Source organism: Melanerpes formicivorus, unplaced genomic scaffold (assembly GCF_026170545.1).
Source record: "Melanerpes formicivorus ecotype bairdi unplaced genomic scaffold, bMelFor1.0.p_v2 SCAF_2223, whole genome shotgun sequence".
Lineage (NCBI taxonomy): Eukaryota > Metazoa > Chordata > Aves > Piciformes > Picidae > Melanerpes > Melanerpes formicivorus.
The window spans coordinates 21,471-35,532 of record NW_027144574.1 but is presented as its reverse complement, the minus strand read 5'-3'; the positions used below and the strand labels follow the sequence as shown (position 1 = coordinate 35,532).

Here is a 14,062-nt window from a genome sequence, read left to right as displayed (position 1 = left end):
AGGTCGATGTGGAGAGGTTGAGGTCAACATGGAGAGGTTGAGGTCAACTTGGAGAGGTTGAAATCAAGGTGGAGAGGTCAAAGAGGTCAAATTGGAGGGGTTGAGGTGAGGGTGGAGAGGTTGAGGTCAAGGTGGAGAGGTCAAAGAAGTCAACTTGGAAGAGTTGAGGTCAACTTGGAGAGGTTGAGGTCGAGGTGGAGAGGTCAAAGAAGTCAACTTGGAAAGAGTTGAGGTCAACTTGGGAGAGGTTGAGGCCAAGGTGGAGAAGTTGAGGTCAGCTTGGAAGAGTTGAGGTCAACTTGGAGAGGTTGAGGTCGAGGTGGAGAGGTCAAAGAAGTCAACTTGGAAGAGTTGAGGTCAACTTGGAGAGGTTGAGGTCGAGGTGGAGAGGTCAAAGAAGTCAACTTGGAAGAGTTGAGGTCAACTTGGGAGAGGTTGAGGTCAACTTGGAGAGGTGTCTCCCAGTACCTCCCAGTAGCTCCATGGAAGGGTTTGGGTTGGAAGAGGCCTTCAAGCTCCCTCCAGTTCCAACCCTTCCAATCCCTCCCTAGAGCCATGGAAGGGTTTGGGTTGGAAGGGACCTTGGAGCTCCTCCACTTCCAACCCTCCCAATCCCTCTCAACCCCTCCTGAACTCCGTGGAGTGGTTTGGGTTGGAAGGGACCTTGGAGGCCTTCTGCTTCCAACCCTCCCAGTGTCTCCCAGTAACTCCATGGAAGGGTTTGGATTGGAAGAGTCCTTCAAGCTCCTCCAGTTCCAACCCTTCCAATCCCTCCCTGGAGCCATGGAAGGTTTTGGGTTGGAAGGGACTTTGGAGCTCCTCCAGTTCCAACCCTTCCAATCCCTCCCTAGATCCTTGAAGGCCATCTGGTTCCAACCCTCCCAGTAGAGTGGTTTGGGTTGGAAGAGTCCTTGGAGGCCTTCTGCTTCCAACCCTTCCAATCCCTCCTTAGATCCATGGAAGGCTTTGGGTTGGAAGGGACCTTGGAGCTCATCAGGTTCCAACCCTCCCAGCAGAGGCTTGGAGTGGTTTGGGTTGGAAGAGGCCTTCAAGCTCCTCCAGTTCCAACCCTTCCTAGATCCAGGGAAGGCTTTGGGTTGGAAGGGACCTTGGAGGCCATCTGGTTCCAACCCTTCCCAGCAGAGGCTTGGAGTGGTTTGGGTTGGAAGAGGCCTTCAAGTTCCTCCAGTTCCAACCCTCCCCAAACCCCCTCCCTAGCTCCATGGAGTGGTTTGGGTTGGAAGGGACCTTGGAGGCCATCTGGTTCCAACCCTTCCAATCCCTCCTTAGATCCAGGGAAGGCTTTGGGTTGGAAGGGACCTTGGAGGCCATCTGGTTCCAACCCTTCCAATCCCTCCTTAGATCCATGGAAGGCTTTGGGTTGGAAGGGACCTTGAAGCTCATCTGGTTCCAACCCTTCCTGGCTCCATGGAAGGCTTTGGCTTGGAAGAGGCCTTCAAGCTCCTCCAGTTCCAACCCTTCCTAGATCCAGGGAAGGCTTTGGGTTGGAAGGGACCTTGGAGGCCATCTGGTTCCAACCTTCCCAGCAGAGGCTTGGAGTGGTTTGGGTTGGAAGGGACCTTGGAGGCCACCTGGATCCAACCCTCCCAGTGTCTCCCAGTCCCTCCCCAGTGGCTCCATGGAGTGGTTTGGGTTGGAAGAGGCCTTCAAGCTCCTCCAGTTCCAGCCCTTCCAATCCCTCCCTAGATCCTTGAAGGCCATCTGGTTCCAACCCTCCCATTAGAGTGGTTTGGGTTGGAAGAGTCCTTGGAGTCCTTCTGCTTCCAACCCTTCCTAGATCCATGGAAGGGTCTGGGTTGGAAGAGTCCTTCAAGCTTCTCCAGTTCCAACCCTTCCAATCCCTCCTTAGATCCATAGAAGGCTTTGGGTTGGAAGGGACCTTGGAGCTCATCTGGTTCCAGCCCTTCCTGGCTCCATGGAAGGCTTTGGCTTGGAAGAGGCCTTCAAGCTGCTCCAGTTCCAACCCTTCCTAGATCCAGGGAAGGCTTTGGGTTGGAAGGGACCTTGGAGCTCATCAGGTTCCAGCCCTCCCAGCAGAGGCTTGGAGTGGTTTGGGTGGGAAGAGACCTTGGAGCTCCTCCAGGTCCAACCCTCCCCTAGCTCCATGGAAGGCTTTGAGTTGGAAGAGGCCTTCAAGCTCCTCCAGTTCCAACCCTCCCAACCCCTCCCTAGCTCCATGGAGTGATTTGGCTTGGAAGAGTCCTTGGAGCCCCTTGGCTTCCACCTCTCTCTCCTACCCCCCCTTGACCCTTGCTCCCTTTTTTTTGGGTTGGGGGTCGTTGCTGAGTTGCTGGGGGGGGCTGTGGCCTCCTCCTGGGGGGGGGTGTGGTTGCCCAGGCTGGGCCAGCCTGGGGCCAGCCCTTTGCCCACCCCCCTGGCTGCAGGAGGAGCTGAGCAGCAGCAGCGTGGAGCACCTCATCATCAACCCCAACGCCGCCTACGAGAAGTTCCGCGACAAGAGGCTCAGCACCGAGGGAGTTGGTGAGCAGGGGGGGCTGGGGGAGAGCTGGGAGGGAAGGGGGAGACCTAAGGGGGGCCCCTGGGGGATGTGGGGGGTCCCTGGGGGGGGGACTGGGGAAGGAGGGCAACCCCGAAGGTGATCTCCCCAAGGAGCTCAGAACCTTCCAGGAGCTGCTCAGAGTCTCCCCAAGGAGCTCAGAGCCTCCCCAAGGGGCTCAGAGTCTCCCATAGGGGCTCAGAGTCTCCCCAAGGAGCTCAGAGTCTCCCATAGGGGCTCAGAGACTCCCCAAGGGGCTCAGAGCCCTCCCCAAGGCCTCCCCAAGGGGCTCAGAGTCTCCCTAAGGGGCTCAGTGTCCTCCCCAAGGAGCTCAGAGTCCTCCCCAAGGGGCTCAGAGTCTCCCCAAGGAGCTCAGAGTCTCCCATAGGGGATCAGAGCCTCCCCAAGGGGTTCAGAGTCCTCCCCAAGGGGCTCAGAGCCTCCCCAAGGGGCTCAGAGTCTCCCATAGGGGCTCAGAGTCTCCCCAAGCTCTCCCCAAGGAGCTCAGAGTCTCCCCAAGGGGGTTCAGAGTCTCCCCCAAGGGGCTCAGTGTCCTCCCCAAGGAGCTCAGACTCCTCCCCAAGCTCTCCCCAAGGAGCTCAGAGTCCTCCCCAAGACCTCCCCAGGGAGCTCAGAGTCTCCCCAAGGGGCTCAGAGTCCTCCCCAAGCCCTCCCCAAGGGGCCCAGAGTCTCCCCAAGGGGCTCAGTGTCCTCTCCAAGGAGCTCAGAGTCCTCCCCAAGGGGCTCAGAGTCTCCCCAAGGGGCTCAGTGTCCTCCCCAAGGAGCTCAGACTCCTCCCCAAGCTCTCCCCAAGGAGCTCAGAGTCTCCCCAAGGGGCTCAGAGTCTCCCCAAGGGGCTCAGAGTCTCCCCAAGGGGCTCAGTGTCCTCCCCAAGGAGCTCAGACTCCTCCCCAAGCTCTCCCCAAGGAGCTCAGAGTCCTCCCCAAGACCTCCCCAGGGAGCTCAGAGTCTCCCCAAGGGGCTCAGAGTCCTCCCCAAGCCCTCCCCAAGGGACTCAGAGTCTCCCCAAGGGGCTCAGTGTCCTCCCCAAGGAGCTCAGAGTCCTCCCCAAGGGGCTCAGAGTCTCCCCCAAGGGGCTCAGAGTCCTCCATAAGGAACTCAGAGCCTCCCCAAGGGGCTCAGAGTCTCCCCAAGGGGCTCAGAGTCTCCCCAAGGGGCTCAGAGTCCTCCCCAAGGAGCTCAGAGTCCTCCCCAAGGAGCTCAGAGTCTCCCCAAGGGGCTCAGGACCCCCCCCCAAGGAGCTCAGAGTCTCCCCAAGGAGCTCAGAGTCTCCCCAAGGGGACTCAGCCCCCCAGGGGGGGCTCGGGGCTGCCCCCTTGGGGTGACCTCTTCCTCCTCCCCCCGCGGCAGACTTCTCGGACGGCGTGGGGCAAGCCCCGGGGCACCGGGTACCGCTCTGAGTATGAGCTGGTGAGTGAGGGACCCACAGCCTGCCCCACGGCCTGCCCCATAGCCAGCCCCATGGCCTGCCCCATAGACTGCCCCACGGCCTGCCCCATAGCCAGCCCCATGGCCTGCCCCATAGCCTGCCCCATAGACTGTTCAATACCTGCCCCACAGACTGCCCCATAGCCTGCCCCATAGCCTGCTCCACACCTGCCTCATAGGCTGCCCCATAGCCTGCCCCATAGCGTGCCCCATGGCCTGCCCCACAGCGTGCCCCATAGGCTGCCCCATAGCCTGCCCCATAGCCAGCCCCATAGCGTGCCCCATGGCCTGCCCCATAGGCTGCCCCATAGACTGTTCAATACCTGCCCCATAGCCTGCCCCATAGGCTGTTCAATACCTGCCCCATAGGCTGCCCCATAGACTGCCCCATAGCCTGCCCCACAGCCTGCCCCATTGGCTGCCCCATAGCCTGCCCCATAGCCTGCCCCACACCTCCCCCATCACTGCGCCATAGACTGCCCCATACCTCCCCCATCCTGCCCCACAGCCTGCCCCACACCTGCCCCATAGACTGCCCCACACTTGCTCCATATCCTGCCCCACCCCTCCCCCATCCCTGCCCCACATCCTGCCCCCCTGTGCCCCCCAGCTGGGCGAGGGCCTGGCGTGCCAGGAGAGTCCCCAGCAGCGCTTCCAGCTGCCCCACCCCTGCCCCACACCTGCCCCATAACCTGCCCCACAGCCTGCCCCATAGGCTGTCCCATAGCCAGCCCCACACCTGCCCCAGAGACTGCCCCAGAGACTGCCCCATAGCCTGCCCCACACCTGCCCCATAGCCTGCCCCATAGCCTGCCCCATAGCCTGCTCCACACCTGCCTCATAGGCTGCACCATAGCCTGCCCCATAGCCTGCCCCATAGGCTGCCCCATAGACTGCCCCACACCTGCCCCATAGCCTGCCCCATAGACTGCCCCATTGGCTACCCCATAGCCTGCCCCATAGACTGTTCAATACCTGCCCCATAGGCTGCCCCATAGGTTTTCCCATAGCCTGCCCCATAGCCTGCCCCATAGACTGTTCAATACCTGCCCCGTAGGCTGCCCCATAGACTGCCCCACAGCCTGCCCCATAGACTGCCCCATTGGCTGCCCCATAGCCTGCCCCATAGCCTGCCCCACACCTCCCCCATACCTGCGCCATAGACTGCCCCATACCTCCCCCATCCTGCCCCACAGCCTGCCCCACACCTGGCCCATAGACTGTTCAATACCTGCCCCATAGGCTGCCCCATAGACTGCCCATGGCCTGCCCCATAGACTGCACCATAGCCTGCCCCATAGCCTGCCCCATAGGCTGCCCCATAGACTGCCCCACACCTGCCCCATAGCCTGCCCCATAGGCTGCCCCATAGACTGCCCCACAGCCTGCCCCATAGACTGGCCCATAGGTTTTCCCATAGCCTGCCCCATAGCCTGCCCCATAGACTGTTCAATACCTGCCTCATAGCCTGCCCCATAGCCAGCCCCATAGCCTGTCCCATAGCCTGCCCCATGGCCTGCCCCATAGACTTTCCCATAGCCTACCCCATAGGCTGCCCCATAGCCTGCCCCACAGCCTGCCCCACAGCTTGCCCTATAGCCTGCCCCATAGGCTGCCCCAGATCCTGCCCCAGATCCTGCCCCACCCCTGCCCCTCCCCTGCCCCACATCCTGCCCCACACCTGCCCCATAACCTGCCCCACCCCTGCCCCACCCCTGCCCCTCCCCTGCCCCACATCCTGCCCCACACCTGCCCCATAGCCTGCCCCACAGCTGCCACACACCTACCCCACACCTCCCCCATCCTGCCCCACCCCTGCCCCACATCCTGCCCCCTGTGCCCCCCAGCTGGGCGAGGGCCTGGCCTGCCAGGAGAGTCCCCAGCAGCGCTTCCAGCTGCTCCACCCCTGCCCCACACCTGCCCCATAACCTGCCCCACAGCCTGCCCCACAGCCTGCCCCATAGGCTGCCCCATAGACTGCCCCATACCCTGGCCCATAGCCTGCCCCACACCTGCCCCATAGCCTGCTCCACACCTGCCTCATAGGCTGCCCCATAGCCTGCCCCATAGTGTGCCCCATGGCCTGCCCCATAGACTGCACCATAGCCTGCCCCACAGCCTGCCCCACACCTGCCCCACATCCTGCCCCCCTGTGCCCCCCAGCTGGGCGAGGGCCTGGCCTGCCAGGAGAGTCCCCAGCAGCGCTTCCAGCGCCTGCAGCACGAGGTCCAGGAGCTGCTGCGCGACCTGCAGCGCATCCAGGTGAGCCCCACACCCCCCCAGCCCCTCCCCCCCACCCTGGGCACCCCCTGGGCACCCCCTGGGCACCCCTGGAGGCTGCCAGGCCTGGCAGGGCTCAGCCCCCCCGGGCACCTCCCTCGGCAGAGCTCGGCCAAGGAGGCAGCGGCGGAGGAGGAGCTGTGCCCCATGGCCCTGGCCAGGGAGGTGGAAGGCCTCCGGCAGCAGCTGCTCTGCAGCCACCTGGAGAAGCTGCTGGGGCCTGGGGCCGGAGGAGACCTGGCTGACCCCGAGGGAGCCCTGGGCAAGTGAGTGGGGGGCAGGGGTGGGGGAGATGTGGGGCAGGAGTGGGGTAGATATGAGGTAGATGTAGGGCAGGATGTGGAGTAGATATGAGGTAGATGTGGGGCAGGATGTGGGGTAGGAGTGGGGCAGGAGTGGGGTAGATATGAGGTAGATGTGGGGCAGGATGTGGGGTAGGAGTGGGGCAGGAGCGGGGTAGTAGATGTGGGGCAAGATGTGGAGCAGGAGTGGGGTAGATATGGGGCAGGTGTGGGGCAGGATGTGGGGCAGGAGTGGGGTAGATATGAGGTAGATGTGGGGCAGGGGTGGGGCAGGATGTGGAGCAGCAGTGGGGTAGGAGTGGGGCAGGATATGGGGCAGGTGTGGGGTAGATATGAGGTAGATGTGGGGCTGGTCTGGGGTAGGAGTGGGGCAGGATGTGGGGCAGGAGTGGGCAGTGCCAGGGGGCAGCTGGGGGGCAGCTAGGGGGCAGCTGGGCAGTGCCAGGGGGCAGTAGGGTAATGCCAGGGGGCAGCAGGGCAGTGCCAGGGGGCAGCAGGGCAATGCCAGGGGGCAGCTATGGGGCAGCAGGGCAGTGCCAGGGAGCAGCTGGGGGGCAGCAGGGCAATGCCAGAGGGCAGCTGGGGGGCAGCAGGGCAGTGCCAGGGGGCAGCAGGGCAGTGCCAGGGGGCAGCTATGGGGCAGCAGAGCAGTGCCAGGGGGCAGCTGGGGGGCAGCAGGGCAGTGCCAGGGGGCAGCTGGGGGGCAGCAGGGCAGTGCCAGGCTCCTGCCCCCCAGGGGGCAGTGCCCAGGGGGGGCACAGAGGGCACCAGGAGGCTCCAGGCCTCCCTCAGCCTCCCCCCCAGGGTGGTGCCCCCTGGCCCTGGGCACAGCCAGCTGCCCCCCACCCCCTCTCCCCCCTCCCCACCCGATGCCAACCTTGCCCCCTGCCCCCCCCAGGCGCCTGCTGCAGCAGCTGGAGGTGGCCAAGTGCGGCAGGGGCGCGGCAGGGAAGGTGCCAGGCAAGGTGCCAGGCAAGGGCCCGGTGCCCGCCGGCGACGCCGTCACCTTCGAGCTCTACTGGAGGCCTGAGCAGGCACAGTTTGCCCAGGCTGCCAAGGTGGGTGTGGGGGGGCCAGGCCTTGGGGGGTGCCAGGCTGGGGGGTGCCAGGCTTGGGGGTGCCAGGCTGGGAGGGGCCATGCTGGGAGGGGCCATGCTGGAGGGTGCCAGGCTGGGAGGTACCAGGCTTGGAGGTGCCAGGCTGGGGTGTTCCAGACTGGGGAGTGCCAGGCTTGGGGATGCCAGGCTTGGGGGTGCCAGGCTTGGGGGTGCCAGGCTGGGAGGTGCCAGGCTGGGGGGTGCCAGGCTGGGGGGGTGCCAGGCTGGGAGGTGCCATGCTGGAGGGTGCCACGCTTGGGGGTGCCATGCTGAGAGGTACCAGGCTTGGGGGTGCCAGGCTGGGGGGTGCCATGCTGGGGGGTGCCAGGCTGGAGGGTGCCATGCTGGGGGGTGCCATGCTGGGAGGTGCCAGACTGGGATGTGCAGACTGGGAGGTGCCAGGGTGGGAGATGCCAGGCTTGGGGGTGCCAGGCTGGGGGTGCCAGGCTTGGGGGTGCCATGCTGTGGGGTGGCAGCCCAGCAGGTGCCAGCCTGGGATGTACAGACTGGGAGGTGCCATGCTGGAGGGTGCCAGGCTGAGGGGTGCCAGCTTGGGGGAGTGTGAGGCTGGGGGGTGCCAGCCTGGGATGTTCCAGGCTGGGAGGTGCCAGGCTGGGGGGTGCCAGGCTGGGGGGTGCCAGGCTCTGACCCAGGCCCTGCCCCAGGTGGCAGAGCTGGAGAAGCGACTGGCAGAGCTGGAGAGCAGCATCCGCTGTGAGGCCGAGAGCCAGGTGAGGGCACCGCCCTGCCCCACCCCTTTCCCACACCCTGCCACACCCACCTGCCACACCCACCTGCCACACCCACTGCCCCACATCCTGCCCCACCCCTGCCACACCCCGCCACACACCCATGCCACACCCCTACCACACCCACCTACCACAGCCCTGCCACACCCCACTACCCACACCCTGCCACACCCCCTGCCCCACATCCTGCCCTTCCCCTGCCGCACCTCTGTCACACCCCCCGCCCCATCACCCTGCCCCACCTCTGCCCCACCCCCCACCACACCCACCTGCCACACCCCTGTGCTACCCATGCCCCGCACCCTGCCACACCCCCTGCCACACCCCTGCCCCACATTCTGCCCTACCCCTGCCACACCCCCCTGCCACACCCCTCTGCCCCACCCCTGCCCTACCCCTGCCACACCCCTGCCACACCCACGTGCCCCACATCCTGCCACACCCCTTGTCCCACCCCTGTCCCACATCCTGCCCCACACCCTGCCACACCCCCTACCCCACATCCTGCTCTACCCCTGCCCCACCCCTGCCCTACATCCTGCCCTACCCCTGCCACAACCCCTGCCCCACATCTACCCCATGTCCTGCCCCCACACCTGCTCCACCCCTGCCCCACATCCTGCCCCTCCCCTGCCCCACTCCCTGCCCCACCCCTGCCCCACAGCTGCCTTTCTCCCCACAGAACCCACTGCTGGTTGGGCTGAAGGGCAGCAGCCTCATGGTGAGTCCCATGGGGGTGGGGGGGATGTGGGGAGGGGGGTTGGGAGGGGGGGGGAAGTAGGGGGGAATTTGGGGGGAGGGTGTGAGGGGGATTTAGGGGGGGGATGGGATGTGGGGGGAGGGATTTGGGGGGGCTGGGAAGTGGAGGGGGAATTTGGGGGGGAGGATGTGGGGAGGATTTGGGGGGTGGGATGCTGGGAGGGGGGATGGGGGGGGGGGGGGAGGATTTGGGGGGGCACTCAGGGTCCCTTCCACCCAGCCCCAGGGCTTGGCGTCCCTGCCCCGGGGGGGGATGTGGCCATGGCCCCCCCCGAGCCCATCCCCACTCCCCCCCCCTGCAGGAGACTGTGCAGCTGCTGCAGGCCAAGGTCAACATCCTGGACCTGGCTGTGCTGGACCAGGTGGAGGCTCGGCTGCAGGTGAGGCCAGGGGGCAGCAGGGGGCAGCACTGAGCAGCAGCACTGAGCAGCAGCAGGGAGCAGCAGCAGGGAGCAGCAGCAGGGGGCAGCAGCAGGGAGCAGCAGCAAGGGGCAGCAGCAGGAGGCAGCACTGAGCAGCACCAGGGGGCAGCAGCAGGGGGGTAGCAGCGCTGAGCAGCACTGAGCAGCAGCAAGGGGCAGCAGGAGGCAGCAGCAGGGAGCAGCAGCACTGAGCAGCAGCAGGGAGCAGCAGCACTGAGCAGCAGCACTGAGCAGCAGCAGGGGGCAGCACTGAGCAGCAGCAGGGAGCAGCACTGAGCAGCAGCAGGGAGCAGAAGCAGGGGGCAGCAGCAGGGGGCAGCAGCAGGGAGCAGCAGCAAGGGGCAGCAGCAAGGGGCAGCAGCAGGAGGCAGCACTGAGCAGCACCAGGGGGCAGCATTGAGCAGCAGCACTGAGCAGCAGCAGGGAGCAGCAGCAGGGGGCAGCAGCAGGGGGGCAGCAGCAGGGGGCAGCACAGAGCAGCAGCAGGGAGCAGCAGCAGGGGGTAGCAGCACTGAGCAGCAGCAGGGGGCAACAGCACTGAGCAGCAGCAGGGGGCAGCACTGAGCAGCACTGAGCAGCAGCAGGGAGCAGCAGCAGGGAGCAGCAGCACTGAGCAGCAGCACTGAGCAGCAGCAGGGAGCAGCAGCACTGAGCAGCACTGAGCAGCAGCAGGGGGGCAGCAGCACTCAGCAGCACTGAGCAGCAGCAGGGGGCAGCACTGAGCAGCAGCACTGAGCAGCAGCAGGGGGCAGCACTGAGCAGCAGCAGGGGGCAGCACTGAGCAGCAGCACTGAGCAGCAGCAGGGGGCAGCAGCACTCAGCAGCACTGAGCAGCAGCAGGGGGCAGCACTGAGCAGCAGCACTGAGCAGCAGCAAGGGGCAGCACTGAGCAGCAGCACTGAGCAGCAGCAGGGGGCAGCACTGAGCAGCAGCACTGAGCAGCAGCAAGGGGCAGCAGCAGGGAGCAGCACTGAGCAGCAGCACTGAACAGCACTGAGCAGCAGCAGGGGGCATCACTGAGCAGCAGCAAGGGGCAGCAGCAGGGGGCATCACTGAGCAGCAGCAAGGGGCAGCAGCAGGGAGCAGCACTGAACAGCACTGAGCAGCAGCAGGGGGCAGCACTGAGCAGCAGCAGCACTGAGCAGCAGCAGGGAGCAGCACTGAGAGGCAGCACTGAGGAGCAGGAGCAGGGGGCAGTAGCAGGGGGCTAGACCTTGGGGGGGGTCCTAGTCAGCTTGGGGGGGGGGGTGTCTTGACTAGATTTGGGGGGGGGTCTTGGCCAGATTTGGGGGGAGGTCTTGGCTAGATTTGGGGGGGGTCTTTGTCACACTTTGGGGGGGGGGTCCTGGCTAGATACTGGGGGTAGATCTTGGCCAGATTTGGGGGGGGGTCCTGGGTACATTTTGGGGGTGGGAGTCTTGAATAGAGTTTGGGGGGGGGGTCGGGTCTTGACTAGATTTGAGGGGGGGTCTCTTAGCCTGATTTTGAGGGGGGTCTTTGCCAGATTTGGGGGGGGTCTCTTGGCCAGATTTGGGGGGGGGGGGGTCCTGGCTTGATACTGGAGGTAGATCTTGGCCAGATTTGGGGGGGGGGATCTTTGCCACACTTTTGGGGGGGTCCTGGATTTGGGGGGGGGTTTACTCTTGGCTAAATTTTGAGGGGAGGCTCTCGACCAGGTTTTGGCGGGGGGGGGGGGATGGCTCATGGCCAGACATTTTGGGGGGGGGGTCTCACCCCTTCCCCTTCCCCCCCCTTCCCCCCCGCAGAGCGTCCTGGGGAAGGTGAACGAAATCGCCAAGCACAAGGCCACCGTGCAGGATGCTGACACCCAGAGCAAGGTTGGAGCTGCTTGGGGGTGGGGGGGGGAGGGGGGAAAGGACCGACCCCACCCCCAACATGGTGGGGGGGGAAGGGGGGGGAGGCTGGAGACCCCTAACACCCCCCCCCCCCCCCCAGATCCATCAGATCTATGAGACCCTGCAGCGCTGGGACCCCCGTGGCCAGCACCCTGCCGGACGTGGTGCAGAGGTTGGTGACCCTCAGGGACCTCCACGAGCAAGGTGAGGACCTGGCTGGGTGCCCAGGGGCTCCTCCACCCCGTCCCCCCTTCCCCTCCTCCTCCCCCTCCCCTCAAAGCCCCCAGCCCTGAGCTTTTACCCTCCCCCCATCTCTTCTCCCCCCCCTCCCCAGCCACCCAGTTCGGGCAGGTCCTGGTTCACCTGGACACCACCCAGCAGGAGATCGCTGGGGCCCTGAAGGACAACTCAGTGCTGCTGGCAGAGGTGGGTGGCCCCAAGCCCTGCTTGGGGATGGACCCAAGCTGGGGGGGGGGGGGGGGGAGCTGAGCTGCTGGGGGCTGCAAGGGGCCCTGGCCAGGCTAGAGCCGATGGGAGGAGGTCACCGAGGGCTGGGGGCTGCCTATGGCTCAAAGCTCCCCCAGGAGGGCTCCAGGCTGGGGGCAGAGAGGGGCTGGGGGCTGCCCTTGACTCACAACCACCCCAGGAGGGCTCCAGGCTGGGGGCAGAGGGGCTGGGAGCTGCCCTGGGGGGGTCCACTCTGTGGCCTTCCCAAGGGCAGTGCTCAGCCTGGGAAGCTAAGCAGGGTCGGGCCTGGTTAGCGCTTGGATGGGAGACCAGCAGCAGGACGAGGGGTCTGGGGCACAGGGGTGGGGAGGGGTCTGGGGCACAGGGGTGGGGAGGGGTCTGGGGGCACAGGGGGTGGGGAGGGGTCTGCTGCACCGGGGTGGGGAGGGGTCTGGGGGCACAGGGGTGGGGAGGGCTCCAGGCTGGGGGCAGAGGGGCTGGGAGCTGCCCTGGGGAGCAAAGGAGCCCTGGGGGGCTTTGGGGGGGCTCCACTCTGTGGCCTTCCCAAGGGCAGTGCTCAGCCTGGGAAGCTAAGCAGGGTCGGGCCTGGTTAGTGCTTGGATGGGAGACCAGGAGCAGGACTAGGGCTGGGGTCTGCCCTTGGCTCACAACCTCCCCAGGAGGGCTCCAGGCTGGGGGCAGAGAGGGGCTGGGGGCTGCCCTGGGGCGGAAAGGAGCTGGGGGGCTTTGAGGGGAGGGTCCCTGATGACCACCCTGTGGCCTTCCCAAGGGCAGTGCTCAGCCTGGGAAGCTAAGCAGGGTCGGGCCCGGTTAGTGCTTGGATGGGAGACCAGCGGCACAGGGCTGGGGAGGGGCCTGCAGCAGAGGGCTGGGGAGGGGTCTGGGGGCACAGGGCTGGGGAGGGGTCTGCAGCAGAGTGCTGGGGAGGGGTCTGCAGCCCCCCTGCCCCCCTCCCCCAGGTGCAGAAGACGATGCAGCAGAACCTGGCAGTGGTCGAGGACAACTTTGCCGACATCGATGCTCGCATCAAGAGGCTGCAGAAGTGAGACCACCCTGGCGCCCCTCCCCCACCTCTGGCCGCCCCCCACCCCCACCTCTGGGTGCCCCCCACCCACCCTCTGTCCTCCCCACATCGCCCCCTGCTGGTCCTGCTCTGCCCTCTCCCCTGGAGCTGGAGGAATGGGGGGAGAGGGAGGGGCTGGGGGGGGGTTTCTTCCTTCCCTCCCTCCCCCTCCCCACTTCAGCACCCAGTTTGGGGGAGGGGGAGGGGCTGGGGGGTGTCTCTGTGCCCCACTCCCTCCCCCACTCTGTTCAATGTACCCCCCCTCAATAAACAGCTCAGCTCTGGTGCCCCTGCCTTGGCTTCTCTCTGGCACTGCCCTGGCACTGCCCTGGCATCTGAACCTCCCTCACCCCTCCCCTAGCCCCTCCCAGTATCCCCCCCAGCCCCCTCTGTCCCACCCCAGCCCCTCCTAGTATCCCCCAGCCTCTCCCAGTCCCAACCCAGCCCCTCCCAGTCTCCCTCCCAGCCCCTCCCAGGCCCCCCCAACCCCTTCCCAGTCTCCCCCAGACCCTGCCAGTATCCCCCCAGCCCCTCCCAGTCCCAACCCAGCCCCTCCCAGTCCCCCCCCAGCCCCTCCCAGTATCCCCCATAGCTCCTCCAGGCCTCTCTCAGTCCCACCCCCAGCCCCTCCCAGTATCCCCCCCAGCCCCTCTGTCCCACCCCAGCCCCTCCTAGTATCCCCCAGACCCTGCCAGTATCCCCCCCAGCCCCTCCCCATCACACCCCAGCCCCTCCCAGTCTCCCCCAGCCCCTCCCAGTCCCACCCCAGCCCCTCCCAGTATCCCCCAGAGCTCCTCCAGGCCTTTCCCAGTCCTCCCCCCTGGCCCTCCCCGTTCATGGAGGGGTGTTGGGGGGGGGGTCCTTGGCCCTCTCAGTCCATGGAGGGGCGGGTTGTGGGTGGGAGGTTCATGGCCCTGGCAGTTCATGGGGAGGGGGGTCCTGGGTGGGGGGGTCCATGGCCCAGCCAATTCATAGGGGGGGGTCCCTGTGGGGGGGGAGGGTCTGTGCCTCTCCCAGTTCATGAGGGGGGTCCTGGGTGGGGGTTCATGGGGGGGGGCCTGGGTGGGGCTTCATGGGGGGTGTCCTGGGTGGGGGTCCA

General features: G+C 65.8%; 1 protein-coding gene across 1 annotated transcript; it reads left to right on the top strand.

The window, feature by feature from the left end:
- Window positions 1-1,994: 1,994 nt before the first annotated feature.
- DCTN2 (dynactin subunit 2) lies at window positions 1,995-13,042 on the top strand (the record flags this gene model as incomplete). The annotated part of the gene is given in 14 exon segments (XM_068171180.1): window positions 1,995-2,502; window positions 3,890-3,906; window positions 3,908-3,949; window positions 6,131-6,229; window positions 6,353-6,513; window positions 7,448-7,607; window positions 8,312-8,377; window positions 9,078-9,116; window positions 9,457-9,534; window positions 11,343-11,414; window positions 11,533-11,568; window positions 11,570-11,636; window positions 11,767-11,858; window positions 12,860-13,042. Coding segments are annotated over 14 exon segments (1,524 nt in total), but the record flags the coding sequence as incomplete, so codon positions are not given.
- Between the last annotated feature and the right edge of the window lie 1,020 nt (window positions 13,043-14,062).